Source organism: Electrona antarctica (genome assembly GCF_951216825.1).
Source record: "Electrona antarctica genome assembly, chromosome: 20".
Lineage (NCBI taxonomy): Eukaryota > Metazoa > Chordata > Actinopteri > Myctophiformes > Myctophidae > Electrona > Electrona antarctica.
In genome coordinates this window covers 34,260,174-34,271,328 of record NC_136801.1, presented here as the reverse complement: position 1 = coordinate 34,271,328, position 11,155 = coordinate 34,260,174, and the positions used below count along the sequence as shown (strand labels likewise).

Below are 11,155 nucleotides of genomic sequence, written 5' to 3'. Positions count from 1 at the left end.
AGGTATATAGGACCCTTGTGGCCGGGAACAACTATGAGAACAACTGGTCAGATCTATACCAACACAACCTTCCCAGTTTGAGGGAGGGAAGCCAAGCCAGGCAGGGAAGCGGGTGATCTTGACTTTGCCACTGCACAATAGCGACTCCTACAGGCTCGGTCCAGGAGTGTGTATGTACCTGTTAAACATGGCCATGCGCTGCTTCCAGTGCTCCAGCTCAGCTGAGGGACCCACGTCGTCAGGTTCCTTCCTCATCTGCTGACTCTCCGTCAGCACCTGTCTGATCTGATTGGCCCACGCCAAGACCACGCCCTCCAGAGACTCAACCAGCGCACTGTTATTGGCTGAGAGGACAGAAACGGGTTGTCAACAGGTAGGTTGTATAGAGCGTCGCAGTCCCGCCCCCTTTCATGACGACGCCAGGCCCAGGAAATGAATCCCAATGCATTTTTCCCATAGACATTTCAAAAAGTATTTATTTAAAGACCTTTTAGGCGTCGTACGAAGCCAACTCGAGTCGTGACAAATCATGACAACAAACACAATATTTTGGACCAAACAAATAATTACAAAGAAGAAAAACAACAAAAAAAGTGTTGTAACCTGCCGTTTTTTTCTACTTTATAATTCTTTGTTTGGCCCAAAACATTGGGTTTATTGTCATGATTTGTCACAACAAGAGTTGGCTTTGTCCGCGGCGTAAACGTCTTTAAATAAATACTTTCTGAAAAGTCTATGAGGAAAATGAACGGGATTTATTTTCCGGGTCTCTCGAGGGGGCGGGACTGCGACGCTCTATAGGGCTGTCACAATGACGCTACCTGTGGCCAGCGCACACCATTGGTGGACAATGTACTCCAGTGGTTCCCAAACTTTTTCATGTCAAGGACCCCCAAATTGACAACTCATTAACCTGCGGGCTGCGGACCCCCATTAGAAATCATATGCCAGCTATAAGAGAAGACCCACATAAGAGAAGATTTGTACGGCTCTAGCAGTGATTCTCAAAACGTTTAATTTCAAGGACCCCCAGTTTCAGGATCAAGGAGATGGGTCGCACACATCAAGACTGTGGTTCAAAAGGTTTGAAGGCTGGATAGCCGAAACGTTTGTCACATGGTTTGAAATAAAACTTTTTGAACCACAGTCTTGATGTGTGCGACCCATCTCCTTGATCCTGATATATTGTAAATCGGGTGGCGCACCTACAGTCTGAGCGCGGTGGTCATATGTAGAAGGACCCCCAGTTTGACATGCATTAGTCTATGGACCCCCATTTAATGGCATTTCTATCTCTGGGACCCACATTCATATTGTAAAATCAAAGTTAGTTTAACTCTGAGTGTACAAATGGAGCCAAATAGACCCGTCAGGTTCCATTTGTTACACTCTCTGAGTTACAGACCCATAAGGGTCCATTTGGTTCCTAATTATCATTTAGCTGGGGACCACCTCAAACTCTCTCAAGGACCCCTGGGGGTCCCCGGACCCCACTTATCCACTGATGTACTCGACCCCAGTACTTGAGTCAAAGTATACTGTAGATCCGGGGTTCTCAACGTGTTTGGCTGGGGACCCCCGGAAATGCTTTGGCCATGTCTCGCAACCCCCGCCTCCCTCCCCACCACCATTACAAATTGGCCTCTACCATAACCATAATAATAGAGAAAATACATCATAAATAAATACTGAGACCAAATATAATCATTAAGGAAAGTTTATGCATGTGCTGTGTACTATGTAAACTCTTAATTTTCCAGCCATTCAGTTGCAAAAAAATAAAAAATAACATTTTTCATTTATAATCTCACAAAACAAATTGGCGTCATTTAACATGCATCTCAATGGGTGAGAAGGAAAGCTTGCCATGTCTTCTCTCTTAGTAATCGTTGCTAACGTGCCTATTGGACAAGGACGGGTTGGGGAGGGACTTACTGATTAGCTACAGGGCACTGCTGCCCCATGGATTCGTCCATACCTGCAGATCTGTAGTGGGCGGGGCTGCGCAGGTGCGTGACGGCTGCAACAAGCTCCTCCTCCCCCGGGGGCAGCTGTAGGCGGAGCTTGGACTCCATGCTGGCTCGGACTGAAGACAGGCTGCTGATGAAGTTGTCCATGGAGGACAACAACACCTGGACGTCTGCACTGCACACGCCGTCCTTCAACACACCCCAGTTCTACAGGCAGAGAGAGAGAATTGATTATTAACAAGTTAATAACTCAGCTTATGTTGCTTATTGTTTAGAAGAGTTAAGAAAGAAAACTTTGTTAATAACAGGACCCGATTTTAAAATCAGAACCTTGTCAAGAAGAAGTGTAGATACAGTTGGAGATACAGTTGAGCTCTGAGAGCAGGTAACATGACCTCGCCTGTTGAGCTCTGAGAGCAGGTAACATGACCTCGCCTGTTGAGCTCTGAGAGCAGGTAACATGACCTCGCCTGTTGAGCTCTGAGAGCAGGTAACATGACCTGACCTGTTGAGCTCTCAGAGCAGGTAATATGACCTCACCTGTTGAGCTTTAGAGCAGGTAACATGACCTCACCTGTTGAGCTCTGAGAGCAGGTAACATGACCTCGCCTGTTGCGCTTTAGAGCAGGTAACATGACCTCACCTGTTGCGCTTTAGAGCAGGTAACATGACCTCACCTGTTGCGCTTTAGAGCAGGTAACATGACCTCACCTGTTGAGCTCTGAGAGCAGGTAACATGACCTCACCTGTTGAGCTCTGAGAGCAGGTAACATGACCTCACCTGTTGAGCTCTGAGAGCAGGTCATGTATTTGTTTTTTGTTTTAGCTCTGAGAGCAGGTAACATGACCTCACCTGTTGAGCTCTGAGAGCAGGTAACATGACCTCACCTGTTGACCTCTGAGAGCAGGTAACATGACCTCACCTGTTGAGCTCTGACAGCAGGTAACATGACCTCACCTGTTGAGCTTTAGAGCAGGTAACATGACCTCACCTGTTGAGCTTTAGAGCAGGTAACATGACCTCACCTGTTGAGCTTTAGAACAGGTAACATGACCTCACCTGTTGAGCTTTAGAACAGGTAACATGACCTCACCTGTTGAGCTTTAGAGCAGGTAACATGACCTCACCTGTTGAGCTCTCAGAGCAGGTAACATGACCTCACCTGTTGAGCTCTCAGAGCAGGTAACATGACCTCACCTGTTGAGCTTTAGAGCAGGTAACATGACCTCACCTGTTGAGCTTTAGAGCAGGCAACATGACCTCACCTGTTGAGCTCTGAGAGCAGGTAACATGACCTCACCTGTTGAGCTTTAGAGCAGGTAACATGACCTCACCTGTTGAGCTCTGAGAGCAGGTAACATGACCTCACCCGTTGAGCTTTAGAGCAGGTAACATGACCTCACCTGTTGAGCTTTAACATGACCTCACCTGTTGAGCTCTGAGAGCAGGTAACATGACCTCACCTGTTGAGCTCTGAGAGCAGGTAACATGACCTCACCTGTTGAGCTCTGAGAGCAGGTAACATGACCTCACCTGTTGAGCTCTGAGAGCAGGTAACATGACCTCACCTGTTGAGCTCTGAGAGCAGGTAACATGACCTCACCTGTTGAGCTCTGACAGCAGGTAACATGACCCCTCACCTGTTGAGCTCTGAGAGCAGGTAACATGACCTCACCTGTTGAGCGCTGAGAGCAGGTAACATGACCTCACCTGTTGAGCTCTGAGAGCAGATAACATGACCTCATCTGTTGAGCTCTGAGAGCAGGTAACATGACCTCACCTGTTGAGCTCTGAGAGCAGGTAACATGACCTCACCTGTTGAGCTCTGAGAGCAGGTAACATGACCTCACCCGTTGAGCTTTAGAGCAGGTAACATGACCTCACCTGTTGAGCTTTAACATGACCTCACCTGTTGAGCTCTGAGAGCAGGTAACATGACCTCACCTGTTGAGCTCTGAGAGCAGGTAACATGACCTCACCTGTTGAGCTCTGAGAGCAGGTAACATGACCTCACCTGTTGAGCTCTGAGAGCAGGTAACATGACCTCACCTGTTGAGCTCTGAGAGCAGGTAACATGACCTCACCTGTTGAGCTCTGAGAGCAGGTAACATGACCTCACCCGTTGAGCTTTAGAGCAGGTAACATGACCTCACCTGTTGAGCTTTAACATGACCTCACCTGTTGAGCTCTGAGAGCAGGTAACATGACCTCACATGTTGAGCTCTGAGAGCAGGTAACATGACCTCACCTGTTGAGCTCTGAGAGCAGGTAACATGACCTCACCTGTTGAGCTCTGAGAGCAGGTAACATGACCTCACCTGTTGAGCTCTGAGAGCAGGTAACATGACCCCTCACCTGTTGAGCTCTGAGAGCAGGTAACATGACCTCACCTGTTGAGCTCTGAGAGCAGGTAACATGACCTCACCTGTTGAGCTCTGAGAGCAGGTAACATGACCTCACCCGTTGAGCTTTAGAGCAGGTAACATGACCTCACCTGTTGAGCTTTAACATGACCTCACCTGTTGAGCTCTGAGAGCAGGTAACATGACCTCACCTGTTGAGCTCTGAGAGCAGGTAACATGACCTCACCTGTTGAGCTCTGAGAGCAGGTAACATGACCTCACCGGTTGAGCTCTGAGAGCAGGTAACATGACCTCACCTGTTGAGCTCTGAGAGCAGGTAACATGACCTCACCTGTTGAGCTCTGAGAGCAGGTAACATGACCTCACCCGTTGAGCTTTAGAGCAGGTAACATGACCTCACCTGTTGAGCTTTAACATGACCTCACCTGTTGAGCTCTGAGAGCAGGTAACATGACCTCACCTGTTGAGCTCTGAGAGCAGGTAACATGACCTCACCTGTTGAGCTCTGAGAGCAGGTAACATGACCTCACCTGTTGAGCTCTGAGAGCAGGTAACATGACCTCACCTGTTGAGCTCTGAGAGCAGGTAACATGACCTCACCTGTTGAGCTCTGAGAGCAGGTAACATGACCTCACCTGTTGAGCTCTGAGAGCAGGTAACATGACCTCACCTGTTGAGCTCTGAGAGCAGGTAACATGACCTCACCTGGTGAGCTCTGAGAGCAGGTAACATGACCTCACCTGTTGAGCTCTGAGAGCAGGTAACATGACCTCACCTGTTGAGCTCTGAGAGCAGGTAACATGACCTCAGACAGCAGAGTCTCCACACTGTGCAGCACGCTCCCATCACAGCAGTCCAGCATCCCAAAGGTCACCTCCTGTATGCACGGGAAGGTCACACAGCTTAGAGACTAATACATGGTCTCTGTCGGGTGGAAACCTCATAATTATGTCAAACACTGTTACTTTTCAGGATTCAAATTCAAAAATGGCAAAAGTGTGTGTGTGTGTGGGGGGGGGGGGGGGGGGGGGGGGGGCATAAACACAAAACGTTACAATGTGGAGATAATGCAAGTCTGATTGAAGATGTTTACAAATTAAGATGCCTGTCTGTGTCAGTCTGTCTTTCTGTCTGACTAGTTGTCTGACTGTGTGTGTGTGTGTGTGTGTGTGTGTGTGTGTGTGTGTGTGTGTGTGTGTGTGTGTGTGTGTGTGTGTGTGTGTGTGTGTGTGTGTGTGTGTGTGTGTGTGTGTGTGTGAGAACTGGGTGCTGTAAATGTAATGTTTATTAAAAAAACATACTGGTGATCTGTCCTGTTTAGTTCATTGTCATTCTCAAACTTTTCAATTTAATTTCCATTAGGCCACTCTCTGAGTTACAGACCCTGTAAGTGTCCATTTGGTTCATGTAGCTGGAGAAGCCCAGCTTATTGGCAAAACATTGCTAAACATGTAAACACGACTAATAACATGTTGAAGCCGTTCCACTGACCTGGTGTATGTTAGCTGTAGTTATGGCCTTGTCAGTTGTCCTCAGAAAGAACAGACACTTCCCCAGCAACGGCTGAGAAACATGGAGGGAGATTAGTTTAGTCTGACACATACAACAACCAGAATGTATGAGTTTAGTTTCATTAGTTCAGCTTAGCATAGACCACGCAGCCTAGCTAGTTAACGGCAGGGATGTGCCCATTGGATAACTGTAAAAAAGAAAGCAGCCCTGCACACGCTCGCGCCCGCACTCCCGCCCGCACGCACGCATGCATGCACGCACGCACGCACGCACGCACGCACGCACGCACACACCCATTCTCTGCCTCTGTTTCCCATACCAACAGAACACTGCAGTGAACAAACATAGCGATTAGAGTCTAATGGTCGGTGTAATCATTAGACCATAGAGTTAAAGGGGTCAGACTCCAGGTTGAGAGACAACAGTGAATGGTAACAGAAGAAGGTTCACAGGATTAGCACAACGCTCTGCAGGCGTGTTAAATTACCACCACATAGGCTATTGTCTGGTTTAAACAATGCTCATATTCACTATTAGGATGCATACAATAGTAGAGGGGGGGGGATAATTAAATCCTGGACACTGCATGATTTGGGTCCATTATTGACGGGTCCATTTGGTTCGATTTACAGACTCATATAAGGGTCTACTCTAAATTCAAGGTTGCCCACACTATTTTAACTTAAGAACTACTTTAAAAAATGAGCAACTCAAAATCTACCCACCAAAAAAAATATTCATTGCGATCTACCTTTTGGGCACCCCTGGTCTAATTGTTTCCTAAGTATACAATCATTGGCTTGGTGTGGGTTGTCGGACCCCATTTTGAGAACCAGCTGTTATGAGAGGTCGTTCTCACCTCTGAAGATCCAGTCGTCAGGAATAGTCTCTTGTGTGGAGAGGTGGTGGAGCCAACGTCCATGACAGAGGGATGAGTGGAGGTCAGACCCTATATACACACATAAACGTACATTTTAATGTTGGTTTGCATCAGCACATGTATAATTATTCTATGTAAAATCAGTCAGTCAGTCACACACATAATGCAGCATCCGTTGTGTGGTGTGATTGATGCACATGTGTGTACAGTGCATGTGACATAAACACCCGTTCATGCAAATGCATGCGGTAATAGTATAACAACAGGGTCTCAAAGTTTGTGAACATTTTCACACTACTAGCTAGCAGTGGGGTAGGGGTATGTAACTATACCCCTCACCACCCTTAACATATTTTTTTGTGGTGATCTGTAGCTGAAACCTGAGAACAATAGCCACATATTAGCAGGAACTGCATGTGTAAATGTCTTTAACAATATAATGTCACACTCACACCTCTGTTTACAAACCATTTAAAACATTAATAATATTATAAAACAGGTGTCTGTTATTAACAAGAATGTTCTTACAATCTTTGATAATATGGAGACCTATTTTGTTAATTTGCAGGACTTCACAAAATGGACTCGGAAATATACGCAATAGTACCTGAGAGGACCCCTGGTAGAAAAACATGAGCTTCCTAGATCCGTTGGCAGCAAAGAAGTCATCAATGAGACTGAACTGGAAAACACAATCACAGTCATTTCATGACCTATAGGTCAGGAGTCAGGGCCTTCATCCAGCATTGTATGAGCTTCATTTTTGATAGTATATTGATACAGTATAGTATATGGTTTAAACTAAGTACTGAGGCTATACTGTAAGTTCTGGTGATTTACCTGCGATCCTAGTTTACTGAAGGCACTACGCATCGTGCATATACTGGTATATGCAATATACACCGTCTCTCTGCATTTGATGTATGTGCTTACCTTGCTAATTATAGGTTGCTCTGGAGTCTGGATAAGAGAATAATAACCAGTAAGAATAATAATAACCACAGAAGCGGGCACGCATCCGCCTGGCTGACGGCAGACTGCTGGGCGAGCGCTGGCGCTTATGGCATGGGGGGTTCAGATCAACATATGGAATTAATTCTGCACTGGCCATATATGGAGCGTGTCTTGAGTGTACAGGGCGTGATGAGGTCAGATCAACATATGGAACGTCAGAACAGGTCAGCTCCATATATGGAGATCTAAGGGTGGCAGCGGGGGCAGTGTCTTGAGTGTACAGGGTTTGATAAGGGTTTTGCCCAACTCTCCATCATTTAGCTGGGGACCACCTGGAAGCCACCCTCAAGGATGGTTCCTGGACCGCCGGTTAAGAACTTCTGTTTTCGGGGATCAACATCGTGCGTACAGGACGGTACCTTGTCGTCAGACAGCAGGGCGTCACGGACCTCCGCGTCCCCCAGGGTCAGAGCGCCCTGCGCCAGTTTTCCCAGCAGGTATGTGTGCCTCGCGTCCAGGGAGGCGCGTCGCTCCTCCTTCCGCACTCTGCTCTGCCTCGCCATCATCATCCTCGCCTCGTTGGACAGCAGCACACTCCTCTGGCCCGACACCTGCACACCGTGCATGGGGGAAAGTATACCAGCATTCTTTTACTCAAAGATGGAGTGCCGTGATTTTTAGTTTAGTTTAAACAGGTGTGGAGTGGTTAGTATAGTGCATGTTTTGTAATATTATTATGAATCCACAAAGTAACTATAGCAACTGGAAAAAAAAACACATGGCACTCCACACCACCAAAAGGTTGCTGACCCCTGCAGGGTTAAGGCATCATTTTTGTGAGGTTAAGATCATAATTGCAAAATCATAAGCAATTTTTAATGAATTGCACACAAAGGACCACAATGGAAACAATACAAGCCCCCGAGGCATTTTGGAGTTGCCTTTTTAACTGCACTGCCGTGCAAATTGTGAAAAGGATCCCTGGCTAATAAGACAAATATGCCTTAAAACATGTTTTAAGGCATATTTGGAAAAGGGAGCAGTCCCTATTGAGTGAAAGATTCTCTATTTATGGAAGAAAGAAAATATTGATGTTTTTATTTTGTAATTTTAATTATAGAGGGCAAGTATAGGCCTATAATGTTTTAATGCTTATTTGTCTTATTAGCCAGGGATCCTTTTAATACAGTATATAGTCACAGCAGGTTTTAATTGGCTTAGCTTGTTTGGGAATCGTTAGGTCACTCTACACTACTCACAGTGGTGCTGGCGCTGGGGGATGGACCAGCAACCGGAGAAGCAACTGGATTGGTGGTTCTTGGGTTCTGGCCTCCAATTCGTCGATGGCCCCTGCCTGTTCTCTCTGTTGATTGGAGCAGACGCATCACAGAATGTATTTTAGCTTTATTTAACCAGGTAAGAATAATGTATAGTTCTACACCCATAACATCTCAGGGGGGCAAATATTGAAATCTTTGGAAAAACAACTTGAAATATACGTAATTTACATAATATAATATATATTAGTAGTACCTGTGGCGAGGTTACTCAAAGGTGTGTGTTTGGCGGAGGTGTCATTGAGTCCTCCGTCCTTCTCCACCTGCACTCCTCCAGGAGTCTCGTCCTCCCGTCTCTCCTTTCCAGCGCCAAGCCTCTGTTCTGGGACACGTGTGGTACCCAGCACCCCTGGCTGGAGGTCTGTGCCTACAGGGGCGGGACTGCAGGGGCCCTTCACCCCAGGATCAGAGCTCTCTGCTGGGGGGAAGCTGGACACATCCTCCACCTCTGCAACCTCATCTGGAGGCTGTGACTCCATAGCAGTAATCTAGAGAGAGAGTGGGGGGGGGGGGGGGGGGGGGGGGAGTAATGTACTATTCAGGGGTGCATTAGAGACTTTATGGGGGACAGACTAAGGAATGACAATAAACCGCTTCAGCGACATTATCAACTTTAGCAAATGCAATCTAAAAAACATATAATATATAAACTGTACAGCTCATACAGGATGTAGGTTTTAAACTGTGGCAAACAACCACTGCTCCAACTCGGTTTCCTCCACTAAATATCTGGCAGTTTGCACACACACGCAATGCACATAATTAATGTGGAGGCGTCACTTAGAACCACTTAAAACCCTGTAAATGGTTGACTGGAATCCCTCAGGGCTCTGTTTATGCTCTACACTAAATGTTTTAGTTGAAAATAGCTGATCTACACGCTCACAACGCAAGCTTGTAGATCTGAACATTTCTGCAAAGATTTACAATTTACCAGAATACGGGTGGCAGGCTATACGGAGGTTATTCCCCCACTTTGCTCAAGTCTGACTACTTTGGCATGAATACCTTTTCTTGTAACCACCGCGCTGACTTGTGGATTTCATTGCATGTGCATTTCCCACTAAAATCAACATTCAGTTTCCAGCTTCACCCAGCTGATTGCTGCCCAAGTGGTCATAGGAAGAGAGGTATTGGGTCGCTCACAGCAAGAGTGAATATTTTTTTTCCTACATCACAAATAAATGGTAGACGAAGCTTCGGCTATCTAGCCTTCATCAGTGCGGAAACGTCTGCAATTTATTTGTGATGTAGAAATTAAAAGTTAAATTTCATTCTGTCTGTGTGCGTCCCAATACTATTCCTCTGACCACTTGGACAGCAATAAGCTGGAAACTCAACTTTCCCTGAAGGATCAAATAGGTCTAATTATTATTATTATTATGAATAGAGTGTAATTAAATAGAATAGACTTACCGGACCAAATGCAGTCTTTACGCTCTCCCTCTTCTGTGTCTTTCTTGTTCGACCTTCTCTCTCACTCAATGTGTAATGAATCTTAGTTACACACCAAACAACATTAATCAGCGTCCTAGTCAAATCACAAAATCTGTCTTTGTCCCTCTATCCCCACACAGTGTTGACAGGTTTAACCACAGTAACCATGGTTGGTGCTAAGAGATTGACAATGCAGTGTGTGTGTGTGTGTGTGTAGGGGGTCAGTGACTCAGCAACTCTTAACTATAAACAATACACTCTTTGTAAGCCACAGTTCAATGAGACATCAGAAATGAGTATGATTTAATCTGTTGTAACTATGTTATATTTTTATTACATTAGCAGATTAATAATGTTCTCCGTGTTAGGTCTATCTACTGCACTGCTTCTCAGCCCGTGGGCCCCAGCTTAATGTATCTGTGGCCCGTCATGGTCATACCGATACAAATAAAATTAGTTATTTTCAGTCGTTTGTTCCAAGAGAAAATGTGATAATATGGCCTGATGTCAGATGAGTATTACTATTAACCACTCACGGTAGCCTACTTATTTATTCACCTGTGATAATCTATTCTGTTCATTATGCGTTCTCTTTACATTTTGTGAATCAAGCCTCAATTTGTAAACTTCATCATTAATCACAATGTTTTTGTTCATTATGGTTTGGCCTTATATGGAAATGTGTCTTTTTACTGTGTGTT

General features: G+C 45.8%; 1 protein-coding gene across 1 annotated transcript in view; it reads right to left on the bottom strand.

Moving 5' to 3' along the window:
- Window positions 1-9,496, bottom strand: part of dnah5l (dynein, axonemal, heavy chain 5 like) — a gene marked incomplete at both ends in the record, with an annotated part of 103,736 nt that extends 94,240 nt beyond the window's left edge. The window contains 9 exons of the mRNA XM_079489883.1: window positions 179-344; window positions 1,979-2,177; window positions 5,116-5,211; window positions 5,826-5,897; window positions 6,706-6,795; window positions 7,334-7,408; window positions 8,100-8,291; window positions 8,940-9,043; window positions 9,214-9,496. Coding sequence (XP_079346009.1) covers window positions 179-344; window positions 1,979-2,177; window positions 5,116-5,211; window positions 5,826-5,897; window positions 6,706-6,795; window positions 7,334-7,408; window positions 8,100-8,291; window positions 8,940-9,043; window positions 9,214-9,496 — 1,277 coding nt within the window. The remainder of the gene's footprint in view (window positions 1-178; window positions 345-1,978; window positions 2,178-5,115; window positions 5,212-5,825; window positions 5,898-6,705; window positions 6,796-7,333; window positions 7,409-8,099; window positions 8,292-8,939; window positions 9,044-9,213) is intronic.
- Between the last annotated feature and the right edge of the window lie 1,659 nt (window positions 9,497-11,155).